Below are 24,311 nucleotides of genomic sequence, written 5' to 3'. Positions count from 1 at the left end.
AGGGCCCAAGTGCACCAAAATGAAAGAGAGTGAATAATGACCGTTCGGTTATACCCCCAATACCCCATAAAACCAATTCCCGCCGGTAATCGAATCGAATCGCCCCAATTTCTAGCAAAAGGATATATACCTTGACCTTTTGAAAGTTCCCTCCTCTAACCCTAGCTTACTCTCTAACCGGTGTTTTCCCTTTTCCGGCCTCCCCTTCCGCCGGCTCCTTCTTCTCAACTCTCACAATATCTCTACTTAGTAAAGCTCTCAACGGTTCTGTGATCTCGGGTCCGTCTTTGTCCGCTGCAGCCTTACCCTTCGATGCACTTGTAGAATTCTCAGATGATGCTGAAGGAGCCAAACTAGTAGTCTTCCGATGCGTCAATCTAACCATCGGAGTTGCGGTCCCAGGACTTGGGAACCCATTTCTCCGATCCGAAGCCTCGACCGTTCTTTGGAATTTATAGAACAAGGCCTCGGCCCGTATGAGCGTTGAGTTTAACTCGATCGTTCCCGAAAGTTCGTTAATGTATTTCAGGACCTCGTCGAAATGTTGCAAGTCTACACGAACCATATGTTAGCAAATCCGCGTCCAAATTCCGCACGTGCGGAAGAACAGCAAGTTTAGACTTACGATCCATAATAACCGCCCGATGTCTCTCCAACACTGCCAAAGTAACGAACAGGTGAAACTGTCCGCTTAAGTAATTCGTCCACATGCTTTCCCACAACCTTAATACATCGTTCCATTCGAACTCTCGCTTGTACCAGACAAGAATCATCCTGAAGAAAAAGAAGAAATTTGTGCTTTCGGCTTTCTCCAAGTGCTTCCATAACACGGGATCCATGAGCATCACCAGCTGATCGAGTGTTACCAGCTGCGCCCTCATACCGCTTTGGTCGCGTAAGAAGTTTCGCTCCATTCGCTCCATGAAACCGACGAAAGCCCAGAATGCGACGGCATCATCCTGAAAGACGGCGTAAATGGGGGCGAGGAGATCGGACATGCCTTGGACGTAGCCGAGAGTGGTGTTATATTCGTTGTAGGTTAGGAGCATATCCTTCATCTGCTCGAGGTGGACATTGGTGCCAATGGTTGAGTATTGGGAGTCGGGATCCGGGTGAGGGGTGTCCTCGCCTGCGAAGATGGGGATATTGCGGTCGGTTCGATGGACATCCTTTTCTGTAACGTCCGTGCTGGTTATTAGTATGCTTTCGAACGGTTAGGTACGAAGCTGGGAATTGTTACCTATCCGATTCTTCTGGTCCCTCCAGTACTCGCCGGCTTCACCCTGCCCCTCCCGTCTTGAGAGGTCATCCCACCACCTGCCCTTTAATCTCACATACTCGTCCCTTCGGCTGTTCATCAAAGCTGCTCTTTCGTCCTTCGTGCTATCCCAAGGGTAGACCTCGAGTAGGAACAACCATGCCTCCTTTCTTACAACTAAATCACATCCACCGTGGAATATCCTCTCCTTCACTTCATCAACAGTGATTTCGAGTCTCCCTGTATTTTTATTCCACCAAGAGCTCCACTCCTTCATGTCTACAACTCGCCTCCTATCCCCGTCTCCCCTGATGTTACCAGCCTCTATATCTAGTATTTCAAACTCCCCAACAGCGCTATCCTCCATCTCCATTATATCTTCCCTCTTCCATACAATCTTTGCACGCTCCTTCTCGCTCTGTTCCGCTATACCCATTGCCCATCGCGCTAGGTATAACCTCGCGGAGTCAAAGTCGTCTTGTAAACTGATGACATCGGGATTCCTTAGCAGTTTCCTAACTTGTGGCGGTAAACTCGGGTTATCGAGGATGTTACTCGCTGTTTGTCGGGAGAACTGTGTGACTTTTGCGAATTTTTCTAGGAGGGTCCATCGTGCGGATTTGATAGCCTTCGTGAACGGGTCCATTACTGCAGCAGCGATATCGTTGCTTCCGCTAGCAGTTGCCACCTCTTTGTCTTTTCCAGCCGTGGAATCTATAACGGGTTTCTGACCGAATGACAACAAATCGTCCTTAGTAGGGTCGATGAGGTATACGGTCTTTTCCACCTGACTTCGTTCGACCGTGACAAATCGCTTCAGCCATCTTAAGACTTCGTCTCCACCCCAGAACATCTCCCCGTTTTCGCCAAATGGGTCGAAGTTCCTTTGCGTCCTAGCTTTCGATTGGGCGATTGTAGACGCGCATTCCGAATCATGGAAGAACAACGCAGGGAAGGAGTCACCGGTTCGAGAATTGATAACTATACTACCCCACCACCAACCAAGACTTGGAGGCCTAACGAGGAGAGAGTAGATTTGGGAAACGGGGACAGAGAAGGAGTACGATCCTAACGGGGAGCTACCAGTGGAGATTGGAGGAGGTGGAACGAGGTATGTTTGTTTCGGTGGAGTGGAAGTGTCGAGCAAATCGACTTTGACGTAGGTATCGTAGGCCGAACCGAGAGCTGATTCAGGCAGCCAAGCTAGAAGGAGGTTGGATGGGTTTACGACTGGAGATGATGCTGTAGAAGGGGTTTCGCCGGTAGGCGGTTTTTGTTGGATGAGGGCTATGAAGCCGGGGATATTATCTTTGGCAGATGGAGTAGGGTGTACGTATACCTGTACTAAAGTCAGTCTGGAAACAAATTTTTTTTTTTTTCTTAAAAAAAAAAACCTTATAAAGAAATTTTGAAGTTATCGTACTTTGCTTTTAGTGTATAGGAGTTTCACGCCTCTGCCGGTGGAGGTGTGGGTAATTGTGCTGTAATCCTCGTCATCTTCGGATAAGTCGTAGAAAGAGGCCGTAGGAGAGGCCGGTGGAGTATATTCTTCAAGCATGGCGAACGAGTGTATATCGATCCGTAGAACTTCCGGATTTTACATCAACGGAGTCTTAGAGATAGAAGTTGAAGAAGTTGAAAAGTGACGTTGGCGATGAGCTTCGGCCGGGATGTGGCGGGGCAGCACCAACAGTTAGCAGCAGTCGGGGCTCAATAACGCCGTTTAACGTGAGAACGCGGGGATTTTCGAATTTAACGTCAAAGAACTGCTTGTAATTAAGTAAACATGGAAAATTATGTATAATCGATACAGGAGAAATATAATACACAAAGAAAGCTGCTGAGTAAATTCGGAATTTCAAGAAATGGGTCTTTTCGAGGTTCAAGATATATAAGACCAGAAGAAGTGTAGATAGGGTGACCGTGCTAGTTAGCGTGGTGGCTCAGAAGGGCGGCTTGCGTAAGTCAGCTGCGACGGCAAAGTGGCACTCGGGCAGAAGTGACGAATTAATCCACACCCAATTCGATCAGGCGGAGGGCAAGACGGATAATAAGAATAACACTCAAGATTGAATTTGAACTTGACACGATCAGGCACCTGGGAGGTATTCAGAGAGAGAAAAGACTGGCCTGAGCTAAGAGCCTTGGGGACTAGCAGGCTTGAACAAGCATCCGGTGCCGTGGGGCGCGCGTCGGCTCGAATAGACGATTCTAGGCAGCATCCATGCATGTAAAGCGCATTTACAAGTATTTCGACCACGAACGCCGTCCAACTTTTGTAATATAATGAGAGCATAGATAGTGTACAGTATCGCTAGAAATCACAATAAAGCGTATATCGTACGGTAAATTACTTTTATGCGTATGCCCGACTCTGCGGTAGTAGTTCGTGCTCTTCTTCGATCTCGATGGTCTGGTGGGAGCCTGTGAGAGAAAAATAATTAGCATGGGTATTGGCATCTCGCGATATAAAGCTAGAGTCGGTTAATCTGCGCCACTCACGTTTCTTGGTTTTCCGCTTGACGTCTGCCTCCGATCTCTTCCTCTTGAGGTCTTTCGCGGATGGTTTGACGACCTTGGCTGGCGGTCTCTCGGAGTCGTCGCTTTCGGATTCGCTGTCAGAGGCTCCTTCCGAGTCATCTTCGCTGTCAAATTCGCCGTCGTCTTCCTCTTCGAAGTCCGATGCTCCACTTTGCTCCTCATCGTCGTCCTCATCGTCGTTTTCACTTGCTTCTTCATCGTTACCTCCCTTGAGCCAATCGTTGAAGTCCTCCATATCCTCAATATCACTCTCTCCTTCGTCGCCACTGACGTATTCCACCATGCCATCTTCCAAATCAGCGCCCTCACCTTCTTCCTCGAGCTCTTCCTCCTCTTCTCCATCAAAGTCATCGTCTCTCTCTGCTTCTCCACCCTTTTCTAATGCTCTGAGGACCTTCTTCCAGACACCTTCCTCCACATTCAATGGCTTGTCACCATAAGCACCACTTCTCAGTCTCTCTACCAACTCCTTCTCGATCTGTCTCTCGAGTCTGGCAGCAGCCAATGCCTTCCGTTCTCTTGTCGCTTCCCGTCTTCTGATTTTGGGAGCTCTAACGGGTACCATCTTCTCACCCAACATGGCTGCCTCCTCCTTCTCAACTCTCCTGGCCTTGATTGCCACTTGTACCAACCTGGTAAGCCTCTGCTTACACTTGTGAACCAAGAATTTTGGCCAGTATATCAGTCTCCCGTCGACCTGTTCTAGCGCCTTGACGTAGTTTTCGCTCAGTAAAATCCTTTCCCAGGTTTTGCTCGGTAGGTGGGCTCGTTCGATGGTCTTCATGTAGAGGTACAGCCGTCCATTGGCAGGATCGGCGCGAACGGTGGCATAGCGAGAATTCGCCAGCGGGCAGGACTGGCGATTGCAGAGACCGGTGACATTGTATTCGTTTCTGCAGAAGGTGGCGGTCTTGAGCGGTGTGGTGAGTTTGAAGGCGCAGAACTGGTGGGAGATGATCTGCCAGACGATTTCGTCGGAGGCCATGATGCTATTCTTTCAAACCAATACGATAGAATAGAATAAAACGGCGATGCCAATGGTGCTGTAGTTATCGTCCAGTATGCCTGGAAAGGATAGTAAGACAGTGGTGATAGTGGCAGTGAAGTTGTCGCAGAAAAAATGTCGAGCCAAAAATGCCCCGTTGAAAAAATTATTTGTGTCCCAAAAAGGAAACCGGCGCCAAGACTTGGAGCCGCTTACGATGTCCGTTCTGGAACATCTCCTCTCCAAAAGAACAGCTTCCTTCAGCTTCAGCCAACCCCCTTCCCATCGACGCCCCTCTTCAACAGAGCATTCCCACCGACCCCCCGAAAGTACCCCTCGTAATACACCACCCGCTATCATATCGTTGCAGCCTACGGTGCCCACGATGTCATACTGGTCCAAGTTCACTCAGGCGGCTTCCACCAAGGTTGCCAACTTCAAGCCCCCAAGCTTCACCGTCATCAGCAGTGATGCCGACCATGCCGACCAGGAGGATGAATCCGCTGTTTCCAGAGCCCTTCGTACATACTACAAAGAAAAAGATGGTTTCGTTCCGGACTGGCTCGCTCCTGCTGCCGTCTCTCCTATGATCCCGCAGAATCCACAGATGGCAGCTCCACAACGTCAGGTAGCTCCGGCACAGATGGCAGCTGGTGGTTCACCGGCCATGTTGGGTGATATTTTCGGAGATGGTCCTGCTAAGGCTGCCCCGCAGCCGTTGCCAATGCGCAGCGGAATGCAATCTGCACCACCTGTCCAACACCATCAACCCCCACCGTCCCCCCAACCCCAACAGCCTCAGCAAGCACCTCCTCCACAACGCCAACCGATGGGTCTCCCCGGCGGCCCGAGAGGTGGAGTGAAACCATTCATGGCGTTGAAGAGAGAACAGCAACAGAGACAACAAACCCAAACCGCTCCACCGCAGCAGCATCAGCAACCGCCGCCTCCGGTTGCTGCCCCCCGTCAACAGTCTTACGGATCTGGACCGCCTCAGCCCAGTGGAGGGAGAGCACAACCTCCACCGTCGGGATATGGTAATCCGGCTGGTGGAAGGAGGGGATTTGCAGCTGCAGCAGGAGAAACCGGTGGTAGGTCTTCGGCCCCTCCCGGGCAGGCCGGCGGCAGGACCCCACCAGCTAACGACAAGCCATTCATGTCAGCAACAGCGCCGTGGAGTGGAGGTGGTGATGACTTTTCAGGATATGGAGGCACTCCAGGATACTATGGCAGGTAAGGGGTCAGACGTTTTGCGTCCTTGTATGTATATGGGGTTTTTTGGGTGGGAATTGAAAGAGCTTTTCTTTTTTGTTATGGACTTTTTGATGATTTAGATCTCTATGTTACAAAGCGAGTGCATTTCTCAGGCGTTTGATTTATTGTAGCCTCAATGACAGCAATTTACTAGTAATGAATCACATCTCTCCGCTATCGATCATGAGATCACGCATGCAGTTTTAACCTCTGCAAAACCTGAAACTACAGCTTTGTTGGATATATATCTCGCATCCAGAATGTAGAACCTCTCATTTATCGCGGTCGGCAGCCCGTACAAACGTTCTTAGACCCCCTTTGCTTGATTTTACCACTTTAACAGGAATCGTAAACCGTGATACCCTAGTTTAGTTTTAAGATGGAGGTGCTGGTCAGATACTACACCAACAATTCAAGGCTACTACTGTGCAATAATATATGAAATTTAAACCAATTCATGAACCAAACCCTCCGCAGCTGCTATCACGCGCACGCGCACGAATTCGGGAATGGACAGGATTCGATCAATTGCAAAAACACAATGGTACCAAGCCGCACTTCACTTGTATTGAACCACATTGAGTATGAACCATGTGTTGACATGTTTAGACGTCTCCTTACATGAGACTAGAGTATACGTAACTAATTAGGTATAAAACTAGTTAGATAGCCCTTGCCTCGGCTGTAATCCCGATTCTCTGATAATTAAATTATAAAGCTCGACCTCTCGATCTTATAATCCCCTTGAAAGTAGCGAAGATATAAGGAGTCTCTCCTCGAGGAGATTTATTAAAATTAAGAGAAATTTAGCTGCAAGGGCTATCATATAAGTGAGATCGTTCCGAGGGATCTCGAAATTGGACATAGCTACCCAATCCTGCGAAATGGCACCGTACCATAAGATGGCAATACTCGCTTATCATTGATAGTAAAACGGATCGAAGTACTCAAAGCGAGGAATCATGAAATAGAACTGCTATTTATAGGTTGGAAATCTCGCAGCTGAGGCTAAGTCAAAGAAAATTGTCTGTCTCAGTAGGATCCTGAGGGACCGAAATGACCTGCTTGGCGAATTCATGCAGGTTGCCTTCCTCTGAAATTTCCTCGTGGATTTCGAGATTGGCCTCGCAGGTACCACATATTAGGTGCCTACTCAGGCAACGGCAGGCCGCAATCAAAACACCTGATGTGCATACGGAATATGCAAGAACTACGATCTGTGGCCTTCCCGAGGTAGGATAGGAGAAGGTGTTGACAATGTTGCATTTTTTTGGAATACCCACCCGTTTCTTCGGACTTAGGGTAGAACTTCCGGGTCTTCGAATCCGAAGTGGAGAAGATGTTGAAACATGTTACAATTGAACCCGGGGAAGGTTATCTTCCGCCTTCGTGTTTCGAGATTTTGTTGAGGGTCTAAGATATAATTCTTAAAATCCCATCCCTAGAAAGTTCTCTTTGAGAAGAAGCTCCGAGCTCGAAGCGAGATATGAGCTCACGAGGAGTTTGAAGCGACCTCCTGTGGGAGCTTCAAACCGGGAAATTCGGTTGATATATTAAATATAGTCTTCTCCTTTCTCGAAGCGCCTTATAAAATTGAAAGGAGATGTAGATATGCCCCTGAGCTTCCCGCTTATCAGAAACGTGGGAGTTCGTGCAGCGCAAGATTGCCGAAAAGGAGACATGCGAACGTCTTTGCGTTGTCATGAGGTTGTCATGTTTCCTCCAGGCAGACATCCACACTCATCACCGGCTGTCAGTGTCGGATATCGAATGCATCAAGACCGTTTCATAGACCTGTCGAAACAGCCGAAGGAGGCCGTGTTCCCGGATATTATCATATATCATCACACCTGGACAATGCAGAAGCATGCGACATCGATCGGGATGCATTCTCGGCTCCGCACGCGCGGTAGGGGATCACAAACGTAAGATGAGAATACATACCGACGAGCTAACGATATCTTTACGGATTGATGGGGTTTTTCGCACAATGAGGGCTTCCTCCACAGCTCACGCAACGTCCTTTTCGATCATGTACCCATTTTTGGGTGCGGGTGGTGGAAACGTCTATCTGAAACCTGCAGGTACGGCTCAGATTGAGCAAGGAGCAGTTATTCGTACCTTGCATAAGCTGCCGGCTCCCAGCGAGCAGCTCTTCTGCTCGCACGCAGTACACAGTAAAAGGCATCCAACGAAAATCGAGTACGAATTCCCATGGACAGCGGGTGCAGGATCCAGACTACGGTCGATTATTTGGCAGATTCCCAAACATGCGACCGCGACCGGATTGACCTGGCGGCTCCGCATGTCGAGACAACTGATTCCTACGCTGACGTTTTTTGACATCACCGCGTGGCCGTGCATCCTGAGACAGACGCCGGACAGGTGTTCTAAAGAATCTGCAGAGCATGCAGAGCAAAAAAAAATTGCAACAGATTGTCAAAATAGGGAAGGTCAAAGATCGAAAATTCCTGAAGCAGACCCGAAACTTCCCTTCCGGGGCGAAGGCTCGAGTTTCAGAGCAAAAGTTGCATGGCTCCATCATTTCCACCAACATTCGCACAAAGAAATATCCGCATTCTTCCCTGGATTGGCAATCCCTTGCAGGGCAAAAGTGAGTGTGGCTCACAGATGCTAACTTCCGGCGATGGCACAGCAGCATGCCCACGGAGTGCTTAACGCGAAGGATGATTGGATGAGAAGCTGCGAACGGCTGAAGGAGTGCCCAACCATTTCCTTTCCACCTCGGCCATGAACCAGGGTAGATTCACGTGGAGCCCACCGAGACGAGTGTAACTGGTTTCAAGCAAAGAGCGGGAGCCAGTCACTGGTCAGTTTTGCATTGAGACGATAGCTTGCTGAGTTGTCACCATTTGTTAGGCGAAAGCTCGTTCCACGACTCTGGTTGGCTGGACGGATTCCTTGACGGCCCTGGCATTGGCAGGGACGAAGCCATAACCAGCCTAGTCGAAGGCTTGTTGCTGCAAAAGAACTGTTCTGTCAAGCAGACAATCTGGGAAGACCCCAGGCCCTGTTGCACCCGCATTCGCCCAATGACAGGCCTTAATTCTCCCTTTTCTCTTCATCCATGTTTCCTTCTTCTCAAACTGCTCTCTTTTTCTCCTCCGCATCATTGCGTAGATACACATCTTTTTCTCTTCCCCTTCCGTTTCGTTTTTTGATTTGCCAGTCCTTTTCTTTTCTTTGCGCGTGCTCGTTGGCCAGTTGCTTTTAATTCTTCCCCCGTGCCCGTTCTGATTCTTGCTCAAGTTCCCCGAAGTTCACAGAGACGTGTAAACCATTGTCAGCCAGTCATTCCTTACCTCCAGCCCGTAACAAATCACCTTGCTATCATCTGAACCTTGATTCGATTCTTTGCAGATACTATTTTACCACTCGTTTCCCCATCGTCACTTTGCCTTCTCTTCTCTCTTTCTTTCTTCTTTTTTCCCTCGGGCTTTTCTTGTTTCTTTTCCTGGTGTAGTCTTGTAGTTTGGTTCGACATTCTGTACATCATTCTCGGAACTTGTCTTCGACTGTCGCAGTCGACCATTCATACGTTTGTATATTTCTTTGACATTTTTTTTTTTTTTTTTAAATCTTATTTCTTTATATATATATTCCTACATCGGCACCCTTCTAAGCTCTAGCGGCAGCCGATTTCAAGTCGTCTCACGCCTCTAATCTGCATTATAGCTTATCGACATACTTGGGTCTTATTTCTTTGGGTTCCCTTGACTTTGAGGGCACACTCATTATCAAACAGCCCTATCGCTCCATATATCTACAACTATATATACACATACATTCAACTTAGCAATGTCGAATTCGGCTTTCACAATGAACACTCAATCCTCTCTACAAACGCCACAATTGCCACCTACGGTATGGCAACCAAGACCTCGCTCTCAGATAACACCACCGGTCGAGGTCCTCTATCATTATATCCGACTTTTCGCTTCCCAGAACAAGCTGACACAAGCATGGCATATCCTCCGATGGCTTCACTCTGCATACTCAGTCGCCGCCACAAGGGACTCGAGTAGAAAGATTACGACCAACGTCCAAATGCTCCAGCAATGCGTCGAGAAGGGATGGCTTTTTGTTTGCAGCGGCCCAGCTCCTAAATTCCAGGGTCTCCGAAGCATTATCGTCCCAGCTCAGCCTGCCACACCCGAATCTTTTGTCCCACCGGTTGACCTCTTGTATAACTATGCCGACGAATTGAACAAGATGGGGCTGACCAAGACTTGCTGGCACCTCTTCGAGTGGCTACAGACTGCTTTCAATCAAGCCTGCAAACGTGATATGAACCCTTACTCTACCGGACCTGTCGCCACTGCTCTCAAGAATGCGCTCGCCACCAATAGCATTGTTGCCAGCCCTAGGGATGTTCCTTACATGCAGGATTTCTGCCGTCAACGCTGCGCCGTCGATTTCACTTCACAGTACGTTACTTGGTTTGTGAATGATTCGATGTGGGATAGAATTCCACCTCGCTTCCAACTCGATATGCTCGAAGTTGGACGATTCCCAGAAACCCCACGAAATCGATATGGTCAATGCATGACCCCACCGTGCCCTCACAAGGTTTATAAGAAGGCTTTGTTGGCCGAAGGTGGTTGTGAATGCGCTGACCGCGAAGATGTTGCATGGGACGAGCTACCCGCCTTTGAAGCTGCTCTTATCGAAGACTACAAGCAGGAGGCTGCCAGCAACAGCGACGACGAAGCTTCTGTCGCTGACACCAGCACCGTTACCGGCGAGGAAATCGATCCCCGTGATGCGGATGCTGACAGTGCTTACGGTTCTGACAGCGAGCACTCTTCTGCTTCTGACGAAGCTCCGAAGGCTAACAATGTCAAGAGCCCTGCTGTATATACCCCACCATCACTCTCTTTGATCGTCTCCCGAGCTCAAGCCACCCGCAACCAGAAGCACACAGCTTCTGAACGTCAGCGAATCCACCAGGAGGTCCTCGAGCAGTGGATCATGAAGACTAACCTTGCTGTCGGACAAAAGCGAGGCCGAATTCCTTCTCTTGTTTCTCCATCCGACTGTCGTCGTCACAGCACAGCTTCCGAAGAAGATGATACAAGGTCGCCAAAACGACTCAGGAAGCACTAAACAACCTCTCTCTCATATACCACAATCAAGGTTCTCATCTTCTCCTTGACAAAAGTACTTGTGTCTATTTTCCAATACCTCGGAGGCGTTTTCCGTTTTACATTCCTTTATATTTCCCGGTTCGCAATTCTTCGGCATACTTGGTTCTTCGTTCACGCTTTTTCAAACTACTTTGGCGTTATTTTGTAATAGACTTGGCGGATATCCGTTGCTTCGTACATTCCTTTGGTGCATCTCGTTTCACTCTTTCTCTTTTCGAATTTTCGTTTCGGGCAGTTTTCGATCTTTCTTGCTTTCTGCTTCGTTTTATACCACTTCTAACGACCATTTGATATCCTTTTTTTTTTGTTTCTTCGCATCCTTCAAAGTTTCCTCTCTCTACCTTCCAGGACTACTCCGGTTATTTTTGGAGTCTGGATTGGACGAATTTTCTTTATATACCAGTGGCGGTTTTTGTTCACAAATTTTACTCTTTCTTGCCGCAAAACTGCATTTTTCGTCTTCGCATCAACATTTTCCTGCTTTGCTGTCCTCTTCTTTGGTTGCGAGAACTGTCGATATCATGATGACCTCCCCAATGACCGTGCATTTCTGGGATTTGTCCAGATGCATTGATGACCACAAGATACAACTTATTTAGCTCCATCCTGTGATATTTTCTAGGATACCAAAAACAGAAATAAAATCCAAATTATACATACTCCACGCTTCCAATAGAAACAATTTCTCGTGATAGATATATTATAAAACGGCAGCATGACTTGCATATGGCTTCAGCATCCGTCCGTGCGTGCGCGTGCGTTGGATGATGTCGAGGCTGCAGGGTGTTATCGATAAAAAAGGCAGCCCAAACCTTGCGATTTCGTTGGTTGACTTCAACCTCACTTCTTCGCCAACCAACCACCATCCACGCAACTCCATTGGTCCCGACTCAGCTCCTTTTTCCGTATCTCTAACCGGTGCTTACTCGCAACCTGGTGGGATGGACGATACGATTCGGTAATTGACCAAAAACATGATACTCCAAGCACGGTGTCTCTGCGGCAGACGTTCCTCGCCCAGAATTGCGCTCCCTTTCCTTCGAGTTCGACCGCCTCTCGTCCTTCTCCGCAAAGCGCACACGTCGAAGACTTCGAATCGGCAATATGGCGAAATCCCCGTATCTGGAATCGACGCAAAATGGCTGGCGCGCTGGGAGGATACACCCCGCACCTTCCAATCACCTTCAACATCTACCAAACCACCATACTACGTGCTCTCGATGTTTCCTTACCCATCTGGAACACTTCACATGGGACACCTTCGAGTCTACACCATCTCAGATGTCGTGGCCCGGTATAAGCATATGAAGGGCTTCAACGTCCTTCATCCAATGGGATGGGACTCTTTCGGCCTTCCCGCCGAAAACGCAGCTATCGAACGAGGGGTGGACCCTGCTGAGTGGACGGACCAGAACATCGAGACGATGAAGGCTCAATTGAAGCGTATGGGAGCCCGGTTTGATTGGAGCAGAGTACGTCAGCAAGTCCATCACCCCGTTCTTCCCCGGTGATAGTGTGGCACTACTACACCCCTGGGCTCGCCGCCCCTCTCCCTGGTTGTCTTGGAAGCCGCCGGTGGAGCAACGACAGCCAATCAATCCACTTTCTCCGTATTCTTCTGATCTTGTTTTATTTATGTTCGATTCCGCATTCAGGAAAACTGATTATCTGACGGCACAGAAATGACCTTGTCTTTGAACATGGTCTTTTTATTTATTTTCACCAAATAGGAGCTGCGCACGTCATCACCGGATTTCTACTCGGGAACGCAGAAGCTTTTCCTGGAGCTTTACAAAGAAGGGTTGGCGTATCGCGCACCCGCACTCGTCAACTGGGATCCTGTGGATCAGACGGTTCTGGCAAACGAGCAGGTAGCAAGAGATGGAACGTCTTGGCGGTCCGGAGCTAAGGTTGAGCAGAAATATCTGGAACAATGGTTTTTTAAGATTACTAGGAATGCACCTTTCTTGAGACATAGTCTCGAGAGTCTGGCAGGGCAGTGGCCAGACCGTGTTATCCGTCAGCAGGAAAACTGGATCGGGGAAAGTCGTGGTTCGCGAGTCAAGTTCCCCATCAAGGTAGCAAACGCAGACGGCAGCTTGCAGGAAGACGTTTTGAAGATATACACCACTCGATTGGATACCATATTCGGGGTCCAATTCTTAGCTTTATCGGTTACCCACCCGCTAGTCCAGAAGTTGTCAGAAACAGATGCAAAACTAAAAGCATTCGTTGACAACATTCCGAGTCTACCAGTTGGAACGAAAGCTGGGTATCTACTTAACAACGTTAAAGGTTTTAACCCAATCCTTCAGGAGACGGCAGAAGACGGGACGTTATTACCTCGTGGAAACTTCGATCTGCCAGTCTTCGTGGCACCATATGTGCTGGGAGGGCTGGGAACCAGCGCGGTCATGGGAGTTCCTGCACACGATCAACGTGACTTTGATTTCTGGCAGGAGAATTGTCCTGAACAGCCAGTTAGGTTCGTGATTGTGCAACAGGGTGCGAGGGATAGAATGGTTGAACCGCGGGTGATTACTACAATCACAAACAAAATCTTCGTGCCGGGTACCTCTAGAGGTGTATTAAACGAGAATTGCGGGAAATATGCAGGGTTGAGCTGTGTTACTGCCCATCAACAGTTATTTGCTACATTAAGTGAACGAGGCATGGCACTGCCGTCTAAGAGGTTTAAGATTCGGGATTGGTTGATATCACGGCAGAGGTTTTGGGGGACGCCGATTCCAATTGTGCATTGCGGTTCTTGTGGTTCCGTACCTGTCAAGGATGAAGATCTGCCGGTAATGCTGCCGAAGATCAAGCTGACAGGCAAAGGAGGAAGTCCATTGAAGCAAGCAGAGGAATGGGTGAAGACTACGTGTCCAAAGTAAGTCAGTTGATAGAATATGTTTTAAGAGCGAAGCTTCCGGTCTTTTTTCTAACGAAGAAATGTTCTATGCAGATGCGGAGGTCCTGCAGAGCGGGACACGGATACGATGGATACATTTGTTGATTCGTCGTGGTACTTTATCCGGTTCGGAATGGATCCGGACCCTAAGCATAACCTCATGCCGGTCGACATCTACATCGGCGGGGTTGAACACGCCATCCTACATTTGCTGTATGCACGGTTTATTTCGAACTTTCTAGAGAAACGGACGGGTGATAAACGGTATCTTGAGCCGTTTAGGCGGCTTATTACGCAAGGCATGGTCCAAGGGAAAACCTATCAGGACCCGCAGACCGGAAAGTACTTGAAACCCGATGAAGTGGATGCCATAGACGGCGGACCGGCCTTCGACAAGAATACTTTTGTGGAACTCAATGTCACATACGAGAAGATGTCGAAGAGTAAGTATAATGGCGTGGACCCAACCGAATGCTTGAATAAACATGGTTTGGACGCCACGAGGGCACATATTCTCTTCCAAGCACCCGTTGCAGATGTTCTTGATTGGGACGAGGCGAAAATTGTCGGTATGCAGAGATGGTTGGCGAAAGTTCGAACTATAGCAGCGAGAGCGGAGGTGGAAGTGGAATTCCACCGAGCTACTGGATCTTACTCGAAGGCTATGGTTGCCGAGGATGCACACCAAAATGCAGCGAATTTGATGAAGGAAGTTAAATCTGCGGTTGCAGGTGTCACGTCTTCAATGGAGGATGTGTACAGCTTGAATACTGCGGTTAGTGATTTGAACATTCTGGCAAATTATATACACGGTATCACTTCGGAGTCCGTGGGGCCTGAGGTGTACGTTTTAGCGGTGGAGACTTTGCTGAAGCTTATGTCGCCGATATGTCCTGCGATTTCGGCGGAGTGCTGGGAGTACATGCATGGGCCCCGGAGTCTGCTGGAGGAGCAGCAGTGGCCGGAGGAGAAGCAATTCGAGTTTAAGGAAGTGAAGGATACGGTGGATATCATCGTGCAGGTTAACGGGAAGTATAAGTTGACGTTGAGGGATCAGGCAATGGGGTGGGCGGACGAATATGATGTACAGGAGTGGGTATACGATAAAGTGCTCGAGACGGAGGAAGGAAACAGGGTTTTGAGTGGCCGGGAGGTGAAGAATGTGATTGTGGTGAGGGCGAAGAATCTTGTAAATATATTGACAAAGTAGTGGTGGAATTATATGCATGTATATACATATTCGACTCTGGATGGGAAACGCTTTTGCATTTCTATATACATATTTTATTATATCATTCGGGATCTCAATACCGTATGCAGGGGCTCAAGGTGACATCACGATGCTGTGAATATTCTGCGAGATATTAATCATAACTCATCCCATCTTTGGACGGTAAAAGTAACCAGTTCCAGCCTGTTTCTTTTCTCCAGCCTACAACGTTTCGGTGAATGCCTCTGTAATCCTTCCAAGTCCCCGTTTCCCACCCTCTACTTTCTAGCATGGCTTTGACGCGACTGGATTGTTTATCTCCTCCCGTTTCGAAGATGATAGCCTTCGATTTAAAGTATGTTGCAAATTCCTCAATAGCCGGATAGAAAATATCTTCTCTCAAAACATCATCCGCGATATTATCGGGTCTTTTCTCCGGAGGAACCAATGCGATTTCTGGTTCGTATAGCCTTACGCTTCTTTCCGTATCTTCCCAGTACCCATTTGCAGATATATATGGCGGGTTAGCAATGACGATATCGACCATTGGCCCATAGTCTACTTGGCATTCATTAACGAAGAAGGATTTTATTTCATCATGAACCTCAGACTTTCCGAGGTGGTTCAATCCCCGATCCTCACCATCTCCGTAGATAGATGGCTCCGGATTCAACACATCACCTTGACGGAAACCGACATCGCGTCTGGCTTCTTTGGGCAATATACCCTTTTTGATGTTATATTCCAAAGATCTCGTCGCCAATTTCAAGGCGGATTCGGATACATCGACCCCCAGAATCCGGAACCCATATGGAAGATCCAATTCATACAGCTGTTTCGCCATAAGCAGCGCAATCGGCCCAGATCCGGTACATAAATCCAAAACCCTAAAACTATTCCCCAAATTCCTCCGCCTCTTCTTATTCACAAAATGATAATTCTTCAAATCATCGCATAGCCGCATTACCATCGACTCGGTCTCCGTGCGAGGGATCAACGCCCCCCTGCCGGATAATATCTCCACATCGTAGAACTGCGCAGTTCCTATTATGTGTTCTAAGGGCTCTGCTCTAGCTCGACGTTCACAGAGGGATTTTAGATATTTGAATTGACGGGTTGGAGAGTTTTTTAGGGATGCGTGTTGGAGGATGTGGGATTTTAGAATGCGAAGGTCGGATTCGGCGAGTTCGGAGATACGGTTGTCGCGGTAGAGGAGGGGGAGGAGTTGGTTTTTTTTGAGGAGGTGGTTGGTTATTCTGCGGGAGATGCGAGGCATTTGAAAAATATGGCTCGATTCCTTGAGTATTCTCTGCAATGGATGATGAGAGGAAGGTTGGGGTGTACGAGAGGTCATATATACGTACCGTAGTGTCACTTCATTGTTTTTGGTTTTGCGGATTACAACAGTCTCAACACAAAATATCTCAATCAAAATACAAGATTTTATTATTTTGAAACCTGCAAAGGTTAGATATTATTATATATAAATATATATTATAAAATTAAATGAAAGTAATTAGTTTTGGTGAAGTTGTGAAACAATAAGCCAAGATAAGTAAGCTGGTGTTTACAATACAACTGCCGACCGATTTACAGCTTGTGTACCAGCCTACTTATTAAACTGCCTGTGGGCCAATAAACAGCTGCGCAAGCAGTTATGTTGCGAATACCTAAATTACAGCAGCCCATATTAGCCCGCCTGTACAAACTCCCTGTTTTACGATCTCACCAAAATTAATTTTCATTTAATTTTATAATAACTATATGTTTTTATATAATAATATTTAGCCTTTGCAGGTTTCGGAATAATAAAATCTTGCATTTTGATTACGATGTCTTTGCGTTGAGACTGTTGTAATCCGCAAAAACCAAAAACAATGAAGCACGGATGTATGACCCCTCCCAGGGGTGAGGAGGAGGTTTGTTGTAAGTTGTATTGTAAAATTGAAGGTCCCGAAATATAGTAGCGGGGTACTATAGTATCATTGCAATTGCATTTTTTTATTGTTAAACAGAACAAAGATATAATAGTCTATTAGGTAGTTGCGAAGAAAATTTAAAAGCGCGTGCTTCCGGAAGAACTTCCGGCAGTTATATTAGTTGGTAAATTATAATACTGATCTGTTCATATGAATTCATTGTATGCATGTACCTACAGTACTAATTTCCACACTATGGCAGAAGAAGGCAGTTTACTTCTGTATTTTATAATATAGCCTGCCCGTCGTAATACGTTGTAGTCATGTTCAACATATCTTGGAATTAACAGCTGCAGGATTCTGAACAAAAGTTTTGGTCTATATAATTACCTAGGTAGGTACTTACTAAGTGCTCATATATTTTGGATGAGAACAGTATTAAAAAAATACCACGCTCCTATAGCACAATAGCTGCCGCAGCACGATTACCTCATAGCCCAAATACTTTGCCTACCTACGGATTACCGACTTCAGGTATCTAGGTGTACATTGTTTAAGTAGCTGAAGTGGGTGATTGCCATGCCTTCTATCTCAACTCTTGAAAACTCTCGCTCGTTTGTTGTAAGGAGCGTTATCACATCGCGCATTATTATCCATATCCTACGTAACTTCTGTTCGCATATGAACGAAACCCATCGATCCCGTATCTCCGAAGGTATTCTCGAGCGGATGGAGAAGCTATTAACGAGAGTACGTAGTGCTTCGTTGAAGAGAAAGGAATCGAATCTTAGTCGAAAGGAGAGCAAAGGGAAGAAGAAAGCAGATTCAGGCCCCGGTGATTTGAAAGATTTAGACCCGATATCGATTACCACAAATGCACCGCCGACGGATAACCAGAATGATGGACCCCAACCTTCGAGAAGAGCCTCTCAGGACTTTTCTATCTCTACGACTCCACCAGGAGCATACGGGTCTACATTTTCGCTCACAAAAGGCCCCGCACTCATTACCGTCGAGCCACTACCAAAGGACTCGAGCCGGAGGTCATCGTTGTCCGAACCCGGGAGGAAGCCGTCACTTCAACATGTCGGCTTTCCGAGGACGAGAACGACCCTACACCCGTTCCGACCCCCGCACACACTCCAAGTCCTTCGAGGGCCAGTTCCACCGAGTCCAAAAAGCGCGGAAGCCACCATATGCCGTTATTGATTTCTCTAATTTCCAACGCTAAACGTACGACGTCGCGAGAGAATCGATCGCTGAGGAGGAGTAAATCGATTACCACGGTACGTAGGTTGGCGGCGTATAAAGCCGCTAGCGATAATTTCCCGACTACCCGACCAGCGTATATTGCAATTGGATCTGGCGCCCTGATGCTCCAGGTTGCGGAGCGGATATCACAGTATTCGTATAGCCAACTCGCGGGTGTTACTTTCGTATCAACAGGTGCAGCATCGGAACATTATAAACTTCGACCGATAATATCACTTAATCTACTCTCACCGGAAACAAAAATCGATGTCTATCTCGATACTGCCGATAAAGTCGACGATAATCTGAATTGTATACGAGGCAGAACGGGGAATTTACATCTAGAACGAATGGTTGCTTTGAGATCGGAATGTTTCGTTTGTACCATCGATTATCATAAACGCGTTCCTACGTTGTTTACGAAGGGGAAGAGTTGGCGGTGGAGATTACTCCGGGGTCGTATTTTCATGTGATAAAGAAACTTAGGGCGAGCAAAGCGATGGCTTCGTTGAAGAGTGGGGAGCCTGCGATATCGGGACCTTGTATTACGCAGAGAGGGGATTATATTATTGATGCTGCTTGGCCGACTTTGGGGGATGCTAGGGATGAGGTGGAGATTTTGGCGGATATTGTGAAGGGGATTTAGGGAGCTGTGGATCATGGGTTAATTTATGCTGGGGAAGGCGGGTGGAGTGGACGGCCGGATAGGGTTTATATGGTTGGGGCGGTGGATACTTTAGGGTGATGGGCCTCCAGGTCGGCTTCTTTTCAAAAAGTTTGGTATACTCTGTGCGGTGATTCTGGGCTTCTCGGGTCTCCTAGCTGCGACTTGCCGGAGTATCAGAGTTGGGATCGTATTAATAGTCTACAGCAGCTGTGGAACTCTCGTTTTGTTAATTAAAACAATCTTTGAGGGAGGGCTTTATACCCGAATCCGTACCTATTGCTCTTCAGAGGTATTCGGTAAAGCTTCAGAGGGATCCAGTACCCCGTCAATTTCAGTGCTATTAAAGATATAGTGCCTAACATGCCAATGAGTTTCTACTCTCCCACACATTTTCCACGGAAAAACTAGGGACGTACCTTTTCATAAGCGGTACCCCAAAAGCGTTTTCATAAGGCGATAAGAGATCTGGGTATTTCCACGCAAGCTCCCTCATACCAATTCTCTTCCAAACCACCGTTTTATCCCCTTCTTCGACACGTTCATACAATCTTTCGGTATATTTCGAGTTACCCATGATGCGGCCGTTAGCTTCGACCTCTAGGTTAATGGCTCTGCTATAATGGCCGATTGCGACGGCTTTTAGGTTTTTTGGAATAGTAAGGTTAGGATAAGCGGTAACATCTAGCTCTAGGGTTGAGTTTTTGAGCGTCCATTGTGGCGAGGATTTGATTTTGTCGTTCGTCGGTGGGATCCATGGGTATTCAGGTGCGAAATCTATATATGAAGGGTTGAGGTTGTTATTGTATAACCAGAGGAGTTTTAGTCCTGGGAAATGATTTTCTTGAAAAGGATCGTACTATTTAAGAGCGTGAAAATGTATTTATTGATCAGCAAATGGAGATTCATGATAACACATATTTTTAAGTACGTTGAAGTTCGAATTCAAAACCTACCTCTTGAGTAAGCGCGGCACACAATTCTTCCAACTGTTCTAATCCCACCCCTAATGATTTCATCAACGGGAAAGGTGTAGGCATGATCATTGGGCCCCGACCGGGAGGATCTACGAGCTTCCATAACGCTAATCGCTTTAAAGTTGCGGCATGGTGTAATATCGGAGCAGAATCCAAATAATCTTCATCCGGGGACACCATTATATCCAAATCCCCGAGCCCTTGAAATGCTAGTAGAAAGTTCGATAGCACTGTGATGTTACACCCCTGTACCTCCAATGTCCTCAATCGAATCGGTACTTTGGGGTCAAAATTCGAGAGCAAACATGAGGTTAAAGAAAACCTCGAGTGGAAAGCCCGTAGGTTTGGGAATTGGGAGATACTGTCCAAATGTAGGTCCGCGGATAACATAGACGCAAGGCCATTATCGTCAGAGGCGAACGTTTCCAGACAAGGATATGTAGTCTCCAGAGATTTTTTACTCTTTTTATAACTGCTATCATCCGTACGTCGTTGTAATCGCCAAAAGTGGTGACCTCTGCCTAATCCCGCTACTACGAACGTTTTGAGGGTTTTTAGTATAGTTGAGAGTTGTATTATGAGTCTTTGTTTTTCTCCGCTAGCGATGTCGCCGTATATGCACAGATGTCGAAGGTTTTGGAAGGCGTGGAGGGTGAAGATGAAGGTTTGTTTTTTTACTAGCTTTTTTAGTTTGCGGGTGAAATTACCGATAAATTTTTCGGAGATATAGTCGAAAGATGGATAGTGGATGATTAGGGTTTCGAGGTTTAGTTGGTGGGTGTGGAGGTTGGTTAAGATTTCTTCTGGGCATTTGGCACGAATATCCCATCTAACATTTCGGTAGAGAAACCAGGTTAGCTGGTATACGTTATTCATACCACGGTATGGTACTAAAATGCAAGATGGTATGTATGTAGATAAACATTACGTACCGAAAAGAACGTAGATGCCCTGGCGGTATTTTAGCTAATATCGGAGCTAGCTCCGCCGAAATCTGCCTTTTCTCAGTATCCTCGCGAATCTCGAGCATAGGCTCCGCCTGACATAATCCTAAATCTTGAATATATCTTGCTATAGAGTCTATTTTGGAGGTGAGGACCTTGATTCTATCCCGTATATCGATTGAATCGAATATCTCCCACCCAATACGAGCTGGAAGAAGGATAGTAATATAAACAAGGGGCTTGGATATTCGATAGAACTGTTTAGAAGTAACCAGTACTGAAATAATATCCTTTGCGGATTGTGAGACCTGGGAATGAGTGTTACTAGAATGTTTTTGAAAATAAGTGTTGTTTTGGTGGATTTTGGAGTATACATACATAGGTGAAGATCTGAAGAAGGATTTCTTCGGGGAGGGTTGTTAGAGTGAGGTTACGGGTCATATTTGGCTGCTTTGGACTGGTTTTGTCAATCGAGGTTTCCATTTTGTCAATTTAGTCCTTGAACTTGAGAATTTAGAACTTCGGTGTGTAGCTTTCGTGGTACAGGCGGAGCTATCCAAGCTACGACCGGATGTGGGAAGCTAGATCTAGAGCTCCACGTATGGTTGGTGATCGATTATACGGCCAATCAATGAAAGGGAGGCGAATACTGTCGGAATACCTACAGTTTGGGAAGTAAAATTGTAGGTCTAGCTATATATACAAAGGGAATATCCCACGAGGAAGCCAACAGTGGATGGGTTGATATTGGCAATGTTGCGCTTTGGGCAGTATGCTGGCATCGCTTGGCGTGTGGCTGGGCAGGCGACAGGGCGTGACCTGGACATAGCCTTAATGCAGCCCTACGTCGACATTGCTTTTTTATGTCTATATAATCCAACAACAGCCTGCAATGTAATAAAGAGTTTGAACGTAGAGCCGTATACTTGGGCCTGATAATTACCATTTGCTATAATTATAATACATCCTATCCGATCCAATATCCAGATATCAAATGTCCCGCCAAAGCAAATGCATACTGCCACGCATTCCCCCCACCGAAGAAACCGATAAAAAAAATCCCGAAAAGAAGTATTTACAACTTGCTCTTCGGAGCGGTGATCTTAACCAACGCGCTTCCATTGGTCAAGCAAACCTTACCACCCTTAACCTTAGTAACAAATCTAATCTCCTCCCATCCATCAGGAGCGCCCTCTGGCTTCCCAACCTTCCACATATCAGTAACCAATGTATCACCAGGCTTGACAGGGCTGGCAAATCTGGCCTGGAATTCCTTGATGTTCGCTGGATCACTTCCACCAAAGGTTTGGAGGACACCGTGGGCGGTTGTGTTCCATGAGAACAGACCGTGCATGATTGCTCCTCCGAATCCCATCTTGGCACCCGGTTCCGGGGTTGCGTGCAGAGGATTGTAGTCTCCGTTGAGTCTGTAGAGGAGAGCGGATTCTGCATTTGTCGGGTGGACGTAAGTGGCATCTGGTGTACGGCCCTCTGGAGGAGGGTAGTTAACAGACTTTGGACCTGTCACACAAGATTTCAAGTCAGCAAACTGATAAAATTAAATTTTAGAAGCTTCGTAAAGGCAATCATGATAGACATACCCTTAGGCCCACCCCACCCCCCCTGTCCAACGTAAAATCCGCTACCGACGGCTCGAGTAAAGATAACTTCCTTGCTTCCAACCTTCTCAACAAGCAACAACTCGGTTTCAACGACAGTGCCTGGCTTTCCCTTATCATAAACACCAAGAACTTTACTCTTAATGAAAAACTGCCTGCCAACACTATCGAGTGGAAGTTTTCGGCGGAACTCTATTTTCCTCTCGCCGTCGACAACACGTTTGGGGTCCAACTTTGGGATGCCGGGAATAGGGATGGCATTGGAGCGGGCGTAGAAATCAATAACGTCCTTGTCGGTGTGCTTGAAGGGGAGGATGATAGGGTATGTTGGGAAGGCGGCGAAATTTGGGTGAAGTTCCTAGAATTAAATATTAGATGGGCCGAATCTACTAGAAATAATTAATTGAAGGAGAAGTCGGCATACATAGAGGAAATGAAGCTCGTCAGCTTTGCATCCGATGCTATTTGCGAAGAGCAAGAGATCTCGCTTCAACCAGCTGACTTCCACCTCTGGGTATTCAAAACCGACGCCTGGTTCAGACATTTTGATATAAAAGCTAAAGATAAATCGATTTACAGGTCGCTAGCAATTGGTCGTGATCGAGGACTAGGAATCTGGCAGAGGTCTCGAGGGGTGGCCCTCGGCGCCATATTTGAGTGGTGGTGCATGGAGGGATGGAATCCGGGATTAATGTTGCGTGCTGCGACAGCTGCCGACAGCTTAAGCCGCGGGTGATTACTACCAAAACTGAAGCTCGGTAGGCTGCGGCTGGGCCGGTCGGCTTCCATAAACAGTTCGTCGGTACCAACGTTTAAAATGTAAAGTGACCATGGTTAATGCCGAATACTGGTCCTAGAATAAACCCTTGTGAATATTGACATTTGGTGATATATTGTATTGCATTCGAAGAGCTGTTGTGTCCACGTCCGAGCTATCGGTATTCTTACGGGACAGACCTGCAAATCCTAAAAACGTTAACGCAACCCCACGTTCTACCACTAACGGGTGGTATTAACGACAACGGCGGCTTATAACGTTTACATAGTAGAGTGGAGTCAAAAAAAAGCCCACTTCAGGACCCGAGGTGAAGAATACCCCAAAAGAAAATTTTAATACGGAAGGTAAACCGAATGAAAAAGGATTTTTTTTTTTTTAGTCACTTCCTCAAGCTTTGTAGTAACAATTTTTTTATCTCTGCCATGTCAGCCCAGCGCGCTTTTAAGATGGCCCACTGCTCGTTTAGGTTGGCAAATTTCGCTAGTACATTTTGGATCTCCTCGCCGGCACTCTTGGCATCGTGCTATAAATTTCCAAAATATTAGTTTCGGTAGCAAGTATCTTGAAAACATGGCACATACGATTTTGCGAATGATTGTACCGCCACATGGTTGGCGGTAGAAAACGGCTGGGAGACGCCAGATTTGGGGGATCGTCCCAGAGCAATTCGACTAATTACTGCGTTTATCCTAAAAGTATAAATCTGTTTTTTAAGTAAATAGTGTTAGAGATTTCTGACGCATACTTATATAATTCTCAGGGGTAAGATATAAAATAGATTGTTTCGAATATTTAGCCTGTACCTAGCCGCGATGCACGTGGGATGCGTGTA

The 24,311-nt window shown here is 47.0% G+C and overlaps 9 protein-coding genes across 10 annotated transcripts; 4 read left to right on the top strand and 5 right to left on the bottom strand.

Annotated features, from left to right (window-relative positions):
- Positions 1–166: 166 nt before the first annotated feature.
- DFL_007663 (uncharacterized protein) lies at positions 167–2,816 on the bottom strand (the record flags this gene model as incomplete). The annotated part of the gene is made up of 4 exons (XM_067637280.1): positions 167–552; positions 626–1,174; positions 1,241–2,597; positions 2,682–2,816. 4 exons carry the CDS (start codon positions 2,814–2,816, stop codon positions 167–169), a joined length of 2,427 nt encoding a protein of 808 aa, XP_067488813.1.
- A 798-nt stretch (positions 2,817–3,614) lies between these two features.
- DFL_007662 (uncharacterized protein) lies at positions 3,615–4,784 on the bottom strand (the record flags this gene model as incomplete). Its single annotated transcript, XM_067637279.1, has 2 exons — positions 3,615–3,682; positions 3,761–4,784. The coding sequence occupies 2 exons, from the start codon at positions 4,782–4,784 to the stop codon at positions 3,615–3,617; spliced, it is 1,092 nt and encodes a 363-aa protein (XP_067488812.1).
- Positions 4,785–5,169: 385 nt separating this feature from the next.
- DFL_007661 (uncharacterized protein) lies at positions 5,170–6,021 on the top strand (the record flags this gene model as incomplete). Of its 2 annotated transcripts, none has more annotated exons than XM_067637277.1 (2): positions 5,170–5,875; positions 5,954–6,021. In XM_067637277.1, 2 exons carry the CDS (start codon positions 5,170–5,172, stop codon positions 6,019–6,021), a joined length of 774 nt encoding a protein of 257 aa, XP_067488810.1. The 2 variants fall into 2 exon arrangements, with proteins under 2 accessions (XP_067488810.1, XP_067488811.1); XM_067637278.1 differs by having other exon boundaries at positions 5,948–6,021.
- A 3,857-nt stretch (positions 6,022–9,878) lies between these two features.
- On the top strand, positions 9,879–11,165 carry DFL_007660 (uncharacterized protein; the record flags this gene model as incomplete). Its single annotated transcript, XM_067637276.1, has 1 exon — positions 9,879–11,165. The coding sequence occupies one exon, from the start codon at positions 9,879–9,881 to the stop codon at positions 11,163–11,165; it is 1,287 nt and encodes a 428-aa protein (XP_067488809.1).
- Positions 11,166–12,180: 1,015 nt separating this feature from the next.
- Positions 12,181–15,327, top strand: DFL_007659 (uncharacterized protein; the record flags this gene model as incomplete). Its single annotated transcript, XM_067637274.1, has 3 exons — positions 12,181–12,678; positions 12,937–14,096; positions 14,172–15,327. 3 exons carry the CDS (start codon positions 12,181–12,183, stop codon positions 15,325–15,327), a joined length of 2,814 nt encoding a protein of 937 aa, XP_067488808.1.
- A 154-nt stretch (positions 15,328–15,481) lies between these two features.
- DFL_007658 (uncharacterized protein) lies at positions 15,482–16,603 on the bottom strand (the record flags this gene model as incomplete). Its single annotated transcript, XM_067637273.1, has 1 exon — positions 15,482–16,603. The coding sequence occupies one exon, from the start codon at positions 16,601–16,603 to the stop codon at positions 15,482–15,484; it is 1,122 nt and encodes a 373-aa protein (XP_067488807.1).
- Positions 16,604–17,927: 1,324 nt separating this feature from the next.
- On the top strand, positions 17,928–18,455 carry DFL_007657 (uncharacterized protein; the record flags this gene model as incomplete). Its single annotated transcript, XM_067637272.1, has 1 exon — positions 17,928–18,455. The coding sequence occupies one exon, from the start codon at positions 17,928–17,930 to the stop codon at positions 18,453–18,455; it is 528 nt and encodes a 175-aa protein (XP_067488806.1).
- A 982-nt stretch (positions 18,456–19,437) lies between these two features.
- DFL_007656 (uncharacterized protein) lies at positions 19,438–21,565 on the bottom strand (the record flags this gene model as incomplete). Its single annotated transcript, XM_067637271.1, has 5 exons — positions 19,438–19,519; positions 19,581–20,020; positions 20,118–20,967; positions 21,071–21,390; positions 21,461–21,565. 5 exons carry the CDS (start codon positions 21,563–21,565, stop codon positions 19,438–19,440), a joined length of 1,797 nt encoding a protein of 598 aa, XP_067488805.1.
- Positions 21,566–22,157: 592 nt separating this feature from the next.
- Positions 22,158–23,245, bottom strand: DFL_007655 (uncharacterized protein; the record flags this gene model as incomplete). Its single annotated transcript, XM_067637270.1, has 3 exons — positions 22,158–22,603; positions 22,684–23,059; positions 23,126–23,245. The coding sequence occupies 3 exons, from the start codon at positions 23,243–23,245 to the stop codon at positions 22,158–22,160; spliced, it is 942 nt and encodes a 313-aa protein (XP_067488804.1).
- Between the last annotated feature and the right edge of the window lie 1,066 nt (positions 23,246–24,311).

This window comes from Arthrobotrys flagrans, assembly GCF_004000055.1.
Source record: "Arthrobotrys flagrans strain CBS H-5679 chromosome Unknown unitig_8, whole genome shotgun sequence".
NCBI classification, from domain to species: domain Eukaryota; kingdom Fungi; phylum Ascomycota; class Orbiliomycetes; order Orbiliales; family Orbiliaceae; genus Arthrobotrys; species Arthrobotrys flagrans.
This window is presented reverse-complemented; position numbering and strand designations above follow the sequence as displayed.